Source organism: Gavialis gangeticus, unplaced genomic scaffold (genome assembly GCF_001723915.1).
Source record: "Gavialis gangeticus isolate Ggan-Ray unplaced genomic scaffold, GavGan_comp1, whole genome shotgun sequence".
Taxonomy (NCBI): Eukaryota; Metazoa; Chordata; order Crocodylia; family Gavialidae; genus Gavialis; species Gavialis gangeticus.
Window position 1 is genome coordinate 97,094,298 of NW_017729025.1, and position 8,547 is coordinate 97,102,844.

General features: G+C 40.0%; 1 protein-coding gene across 7 annotated transcripts in view; it reads left to right on the forward strand.

Annotated features, from left to right (window-relative positions):
- Positions 1-8,547, forward strand: part of CELF1 (CUGBP, Elav-like family member 1) — a 75,390-nt gene that overhangs the window by 50,527 nt on the left and 16,316 nt on the right. For 4 of the 7 annotated variants that reach the window (XM_019519225.1, XM_019519229.1, XM_019519227.1 and 1 more), the window contains 3 exons: positions 2,810-2,923; positions 3,138-3,323; positions 4,083-4,226. In XM_019519225.1, the coding sequence (XP_019374770.1) occupies positions 2,810-2,923; positions 3,138-3,323; positions 4,083-4,226 (444 nt within the window). The remainder of the gene's footprint in view (positions 1-2,809; positions 2,924-3,137; positions 3,324-4,082; positions 4,227-8,547) is intronic. The other 3 variants (XM_019519226.1, XM_019519230.1, XM_019519228.1) reach the window with 1 other exon arrangement.

An 8,547-nucleotide genomic window follows, 5' to 3' on the forward strand; every position in this document is an offset into this window, starting at 1 on the left:
GGGATGACGAGGTTAAACGGTTATAAACTACTGCAAGACCGTTTGAGGCTGGACAAAAGGAAGAATTTCTTTACTGTCCAAGCCCCCAAGGTCTGGAATAGCCTGCCATCGGAGGTGGTTCAAGCACCTACATTGAACACCTTCAAGAGCACATTGGACGCTAATCTTGCTGGGATCCTATGACCCCAGCTGACTTCCTGCCCTTTAGACGGGGGGCTGGACTCAATGATCTTCCGAGGTTCCTTCCAGCCCTAATGTCTATGAAATTATAGTTTTCCATGTGTAGAATCTAATTATTGGTGGGGTTGTCTTGAATTTGACATCATCTTGGGTTCAGGTAAATATACTGTGGTGTTTTCCAGCTTGTGAAAAAGACCATAATTTTTTCTATATTATGTAGTAGGAAGCTGTCTGTTCGTGTCTAAATAATTATGCTCTCTTAGTTGGTTCAGTTTCCCTAGTTGTTTTGGAAACAGTGACCCAGTTTAGCTATATGGAACAAATGCTGCTGTTGGGTATGCTGTCTTTCAGTTGAGATGTATAACTGAGGTCCTTCCTAGTCACTGGGACTGCTTGCAGATGTGGGGGAAAAAGCGCTTTAATGGAAGCGGCAGCAGCTGATTCAATCAGCTGTTAAATAAAAGTGCCAAAAAACCCCCATCTATATAGCACCTGATCTATACAGACACTGCAGAGCCAGGTTGGACTAATGTGCTGCCTTTCCTGGGTATGTGTTGGGCTCAGCACGGGAGCACATCAAGTTTGAAATAAAGCATTCGGGTTTTTTTTCCATGTCTGCATGCAGCCTAAATGTTCTGTAGAACTTTGTAAAAAGTGGGCTGTTTACCCAAAGTAACATGGACACCATTAAAGCACCGTTATGAAATTCTGACATCTTATACTCCCATACTTTTTTTTTTTATTTGCTACAGAAGTCTTTGTTTTTCTGCCCTAAACTGCTATGAGCCTTATGCTCCATTGTGTTGTGTAGCAAGCTGCCATAATCTACTGGAGAAGGGGCTTCAGATGACAGGTGAAATGATGGATGAACTCTTCCGAAGAGTTTATATTGTGGATTGTATAGGACGGCTTGGGTAGAGATGATCCTGCCTCAGGCAGGGGTTCAGACTAGATGACCTCTGGAGGTCCTTTTGTCATTTCCACTATGATTTTTATGATTAATGTGTAATATGTATGTAGCTGGTTGAAAAAGAGTAACAATTCTTATGAAAAATCTTTAAAAATTTAAAGACCTTCACCAGGTATAGGGGATAAAAACCATAAAGATAATGTAGGATGATGTCCTGTAGAAGTATAGACAACTAACAGAGGGTGGGAATATGCAGCCTGGTTTCTACAGATGTGATTTTATCCTGGACTTTGGGAAGGAACATCTGTTCAAAATAAACTGGCTGCTTGCAGTAAGTGCTGTTATAGCACTTGGCCACTAGGTGGCATAGAAGCTGGTTTGCATTGAGCAAAGATGACCACAGGATGAAATGAACTGGGGGAGCAAACACATGGCATGTTCTACATAGTAACTTTCAGACACAGTAAATTACTACATGTTTTTCAGTGGGTTACTTTATCCTGGATTCGGGTGACTTACTGCACCGTAAGGTTGTGCATCATGTTCATTCCATCTTAAATACGTAATTAAGTCAGTTTTCCACATAATCATATTGTGTGTCTGCACCTTGTGAAAGTCCCAAAATGTCTATGTTCCTCTTGCTCACTGTCTGTTGCCCTGTGTTTGCAAATGTTGGATCTGTCACCTGCAGAAAGAGACCTCCATAGTAACAGAGAAGGAATTCTTCTTTCTTATCAGTGACACGATCTGTATAGATGACCTACAGGACTGTCTGTTTTCTTAGAAATAACACTCATTTCAGGAAGTATAGACCCAACAAGCTGCTTTCTATCAGAGGTCCTATCCAGTTTCCCAGGACTGAGTTCTGCCTGTTATTGAGCTGATCTTGGCTTGTGGGCTGTGACAGTGTCAGGGACCCTGTCTAGTTCATAAATCATCTTTTTGACTCTTTTGTTGTAGAATAATAAGGATGGGGAAGCTGGTGATGTAGGGTATTACAGAGGGTGTGGTTTGTTTCAGATGTGTTCCCTGACTTGTTTTTGGCCCTGGCCATAGCCTCAGCCACTGTAATAGAAATTCCATAGTGGAAAATTATTTCAGTTGCCAAAATAGATATTAGACATTCATTGCCCTGATCTGTTGGTAAGGCGAAACCTTGTGTTCAGCCTTACTGGAGCCTTCTGTAATCTTTTCACCATCTGTCTCGGATCCCTTTCTTGTTTTGGGTATGATATTTCAAAGATAGATGACAATACATTCTGAGTGCTCATCTTATTCCACATTTAATGAGAAACCAGCAATCCTCCTGATCATCTTATTTTGGGGTGGAGATCCTAACTAGTAACTGTGTACTGGTTGCATCCAAGCTTGTCTTAGATATTTTACAGTAAATTATTTTACATTACTGTAACAACCAGTTTTGTGCTGGGCTTTCTGCATATTTGTAGAGGGAGAGGCCCCTCCTCTAAACAACCTGCACTATGAAAAGACAAAAACAGCTAAAAGATGGAGGGGAAAAATACAACATATACCCAGTGTGACGTTTTTATAGATTATTTAGTTCCAGTTTTGTAGTGTAAACTATATTTGGTTGCCCTGCTCTCATCATTATTAGTTGACTGTTTTCTTGTAAACATTATGGTGAAAGCAATTTAGTGAGGTATTTGAACTATCAAGAGAAGAAACTGTTATCTGGTATTTATTATTTCATTTTAATAGCAGGTTCCTCACCTAGTTCCAGTAGCAGCTCCTCCGTCAATCCAATGGCCTCTCTGGGAGCACTGCAGACACTGGCAGGGGCTACAGCAGGCCTCAATGTTAGCTCTTTAGCAGGTAAGCACTAAATAGAGTGGGAAGAGGGGAATATAGTTGGTCATTTTTTTTGGAGTTGTGCTGCTGCGTCTAAAATAAGCCATTCTGTTTATTCTTGCTTGTACTCTGTTGTTACTGCTGACAATAGTGAAGTGTAATTAAAGGTTGTCTGATAGACCCATTAGAAACATCACTTTTTAATTAAATCCTCATTTTTCCTTTCTTATATGTATAGGGATGGCAGCCTTAAATGGTGGACTCGGCAGCGGTGGCCTTTCAAATGGCACAGGTAGCACGATGGAGGCCCTCACTCAAGCCTACTCCGGGATCCAGCAGTATGCGGCCGCCGCTTTGCCCACACTCTATAACCAGAGTCTGTTAACGCAGCAGAGTATTGGTGCAGCAGGAAGTCAAAAAGAAGGTAGGCAGAAAACTGCATAGAATGGGAATGGAGATTTTGAGAGAGAAGCTTTGAGTTTTGTGCACATATCGCATGCACAGCTTCTTGAAATAGCATCATTTAGCATCCTAAATTAATTTGTCTGGGAATTTGTCCAGTTTTAATCTCCAATTTTGTGTAATGGTGCTTCAGGTCTTTTATGTAGGGAGCTGATTCTACAGCCCTAGTGCACCTCATAGTCAGGAAGGATTTTTTTTCCTTCTTAATTCCCTTTCACTACTTGCATTTCTTTGATTACCACCCTTAACTAGTCCCTGTCACTGGTGTTCTTACCCTGTAGATGCAGAGTTTATTTAGCTTGTAGAGTGAAAGTCATGTGAAAACACGAGGGGTATAAGAATTGGTTATAAGCAGTAGATTGAATGAGTTGGGTTGACTCAGAGGCAAGGGATAAGAGCTTAGTGTTTGGGGAGAGAGACCCACATACAGAGTATCGGGGCACTTTTGCCTTACTATCTAGATTTTTTTGTTTCCTTCTGCTGCATGCTTGGTGCAGGTGCCTGTTTTGTTCTAGTGAGCACACTGCATTTAAGCTTATCTGAGGGACTTTCATAGCTTATTTTGGAATCAAATAAGTGCAGTTTCTTAATGGGAAGTTTGTTTTCTTTGGGAGGCAGAGCAGATTTAATTGGATCAAATGGATATTGGTCTTTGATATAAAAGTAATGCTGAATTTCCTATGCTTTTTCTGAACTTGTGTTTCTTTTTGAATGCTTGAAGGTCCAGAGGGAGCCAATCTGTTCATCTACCATCTCCCCCAGGAATTTGGGGACCAGGACCTGCTCCAGATGTTCATGCCATTTGGAAATGTCGTCTCTGCCAAGGTCTTCATTGACAAGCAGACCAATCTAAGCAAGTGTTTTGGTATGTTGAGTCCCATCACTAATTCTAGATGGGAGTGCAGCATAGAAAGACCCAAGTCTATTGGAAATGAGAAGATACATAACAGTCACTCTTTGGGAGAAAATAAGTTGGGAGGGAAAGTTCTTTTTGAGGGAGTGTAGGGACAGCTAGGTGGGATGATCAATAAGATGGAGACTTTTTTTTCTTTGCTCTTTGGCTATCATTGGTCAATTGTCAGGGCCTTCCTTAACTGACCCTGAAGGCGCTCAGTAGCCTGAAATATCAATACTAAATTAATCTAGAGTCTGTACAACTTATGAGTGTCCACCCTATTACCTTCTATGCTTCCTTTACGTGTTAGGCTAGCCAGAGTTGATCCTCCTGAAACCATTGACTGATTGCTCTTAGTATTTTGTTCTCCAGTGCTTATTCCAGTTCAGTTTTGACCAAACCAATAGGTTTTCCCTAATTCCATGCCCTGACACAGGTCACGGTCTGAAAAGTTTTCCTGACGCTCATATTGAATTCTTGCTTTTCTTAATTTAGTATCTCTGCATTGTCCCAAATAATTCATTATCGGTGGTGTTTACACCATGAAAACTTTGCTGACTGTAGTCATGATACTATGCCCATCATTAATTATTGCTTAGCTAAGTTATTGTGGGTGCTGCTTATGTCTCTTATTAAGGATCTGGTATAATCTCCAGTTGTCTTATCAAACGCACTGTTCTGAAATATGATCTCTTACAATGACATTTTCAGTATGTCAGTATCTGAAGTGGATGTTTTTTAATTCTTAGGCATTTTGTAATTGAAGTAGAGCTGCTTTACCTATTTTAGAAGGTTGGCAGAAAATGGTTTTCTGGAAAATTCTGGTTTTGACAAGAACTGCAAGAAAAATGGTTGAAATTTGAAGTGTAGGAAGGAGATTTCTCTGGGACCTTCCATCTTGTTAGGTTTAACAGAAAACATTCTTTTTGATGCCATTGAGCTTCATTCATTTTTAGGTATTGCCCACATTGAATTTTAAAGCCTAATTTCTATTGTAGGAAGTATAATACTTATTAAGTAATACAGTTGAGCATGTTCCATTTTTTTAAAAACCTACAACAAACTACACATATGTGCCATTGCACTTGCAGTGTTAAAATAACAATGTCAAGAAACACCAAAGTTAAGATTTCACCAGCAACTTAATGCCACCACGTTGCACATGCTAATATATTCTATTCTCATGTTCTTGATTAAATATGTAAAGCTTAATAAATCATTTGCATTAAATAGATTTCATAGAACATATGGGATATACAGTGTGGCCAAATAAGTTGTTGCTGGACCCTTAATTTTTATCTCTTAATTTATGGTGATTTCATAGACATTAGGGCTGGAAGGGACCTCATGAGATCATGAGGTCCAGCCCTCTGCCCAAAAGGCAGGAAGTCAGTTGGGGTCAATTTTGGTCTTTCCCAGCGCTGTCAAATGCAAAGCCTCCCTCAAAGTACAAGCTCTTAGCTCTCTCTTGGTTTTTTAACTACAGAAAAATAATAGAGCAATTCTTTTGTTGCAAAAAACTGAGAAAGATCACAACAGATAAGGATGTTTTTGATACTGAGGATTCCTGTTTGAAATCTCTGGGCTTATCTTGTGAATCATGTGTAGGTGTTTGCACACCTAACAGTGCTAATACTGTGTGGCACCCCTAAAAGAATTTTGTGACATCCTGGTTGAGAATCACTGGAATACTTTCATTCTGCAACCATAGCATTGTGCTAATTTTGCTTTTTGCATTTAATCACATGATGGTTTTTTCTTCAGAAACTGCTGCTTCTAGTCCTCTGAACTTTGCCAGTTTGTTAGTACTTTTTTCTGGTTACAGAGGGCCCAGTTGTTTCAGAGGCAGAGAGAATTAGGAGTATGCTTTCCTGTATTGTGATTTGATGACTGCAGTGTAAAACTCCAAGCTTCGTTTATCATTTTGCTTTGCAAACTTGTGAAACTTGGCTTCTCATTTTGTTGCTGCTGTTTTTGTTTTTCTCTGATACTTTTTAATCTTCCTTTGTTTTCACTAGTATTTGCATTTGCTTCCACTAGCATAATATACCGTTTCCACTTTGCTCTAAATCATCAGCAAGAATGTTTAGCAACTCCATAAATAACAGCTTTTGACGCTTTGTTAAATATCATCCCAAACTCACTACTTCACTAGTTTTGGTTCATCATCTAGTTTTCAGTGCATGTCATTGTTCAAGTTACTTTAACTCATTTTGTATAAAATTAATGTATTTTGGAAATATTAGAAACTGCATTTCTATCATCAACTAATTTTTATAAAATTAGTACTATTTTTGTCTTAAGAGAAAAATATTGCTAAATCTTAAGACTTTTAGTTTACTAGGGATAGAAATTAAATGCAAGAAGGAATTTGCTAGTTAAATTTCGGGGGGGGGGGTTCTTTTTCTTGAACATTAAGATCATTTGTTTTTAATTTTCTCCATTATCTGTAACACTTGAAAAAATAATTCAGTAGCTTGATAATTTTAGGGGGATAATTCCTTTAATGGACTCTCAGAAGTTTAGGGCTGGAAGCAGGCTGGACCCAGTGATCTCACGAGGTCCCTTCCGGCCCTAAATTTCTGTGAGGGGAATTAGCCCCCCAAAATTACCAAGCTACTGAATTATTTTTTCAAGTGTTACAGGTAACTGGGGAGAAAATGGAAAACAAAGCAATCTTAATCTTCAAGAAAAAAACGAAACCCTGAAACTTTAACCCCTGAACTTTAACTGTCTTGGATGCATGTGATCTGAACCCACTAATTTGAATATGGGTGACCACCTGTCCCTAATTGGGCAGGACAGTCCCAGAATGGGAACATCAAGTCTGTGTCCTGGGCTGCGTGACTCTGGGACAGCAATTGTCCTGGATTTGCAGTATTCTGCAGGGATTGGGAAATAGCAGGTTTCTCCTTGCAGGTTGGCAGCGTTCCAGCCTGCCTGGGGCTGGCAGGATCAGGATGCAAGGGGCACCATGTGCACGTGTGTGCCCACACATGTGCACGTGACAGGAGAGGGCATGGGGGGGAGGGGGCGCACATGCTTCCCTCCCTCCCCCCCCCCAGATTTGTATGTGGGGCAGGGACAGATTTGAAACATTGAAATTTTTCAAGTGTTTACTTACAGTTCATCAATAATCATTGCTACAGATTTCAGTTACTTTCCACTCTTATTTGTTCAAGGGCAAATTTTTAAAAGTATTTTGCTATCCTGTTTTAGACTTTCATCTCTATCTGCAGTTCTTAATAGACTTGCTTTTTTTCTCTAATACTACTTTTAACCCTGATTGTATATTATTCTTATATCCATTAATTCCTCTGGATAGTATCTTATTTGACTTCTTAGCTGCCCCTTTTTTGTTTTTGTCTTCCCCCACAAGCTTTAACTATTGTAAAATTACTTTGCCTCTGTCTTTTTCCCACTTCCAATACTCGGTTTATTTTAGCTTCAAATTATAAACAATTCTTCTCTAAGTCAGTTAGGCTTCTGGTCTTTCTTTGTAAATGCTGGGCCATCATACTTTTAAGTTATCATGTCTTTCAGTTCTCCAGCCTTTTTCCATAGTGGTGGATTTAAATAATTCCCATTTCCACCTTACTAGACTTCTTCCTGGAGTCTAATTTCCTAAATTGCTGGATAGTGTGAGCCCCTGTTCTTTACTATTACAAATATCAAATAAGCTGTGTCTGGTGGTATTAGCAGTTCCCTATCATCACATTTCCAATCCTTTGCTTTCTACATGAGTTCTCTTAGGCATCCTCCTGCATCAGCTGTAATCTACAACAATCTCTCTCTACTTCTTATGCTCACAGAATTTTCTTCTAAATTACTATGTTTACTCAGATCCATGACAAGGGGTTTTTTCCCACTCAACATGAGGGGAAAAGAAACCTTATCTTAGATTCAAGTATGGCCAGGGCAAGTGTTAGCTGCAGTTCTGGCTCCAACTCTGGCCCTGACCTGAGGGAAAGTGTAGGATGGGGAGGGTGGTGCAGGGTTGGGGAAGTGCAGAGGAGAGATCTGTATGGATGGGGAAGCTGTTGCAGCTCGAGCTCTGTGCCCTAAGCTGAAAATGAAGCTGGAGTCAAAGCCACTGCATAGGGTAAACTGTGGGGCAGGGGGTGAACAGGGGTCAGACTCCCTGCCCCTGTGCTGCCGCTTTTCCTCACTGTGACAGTGAGGGGCATAAATTTAAGATGACCCTCCAATAATTAAACTCTGTACATGGAAAATTGTAACAAATGTGTAAGTTTCCATGTATAGAGTCCAATTAGTTGGGGGGGGGGGGAAT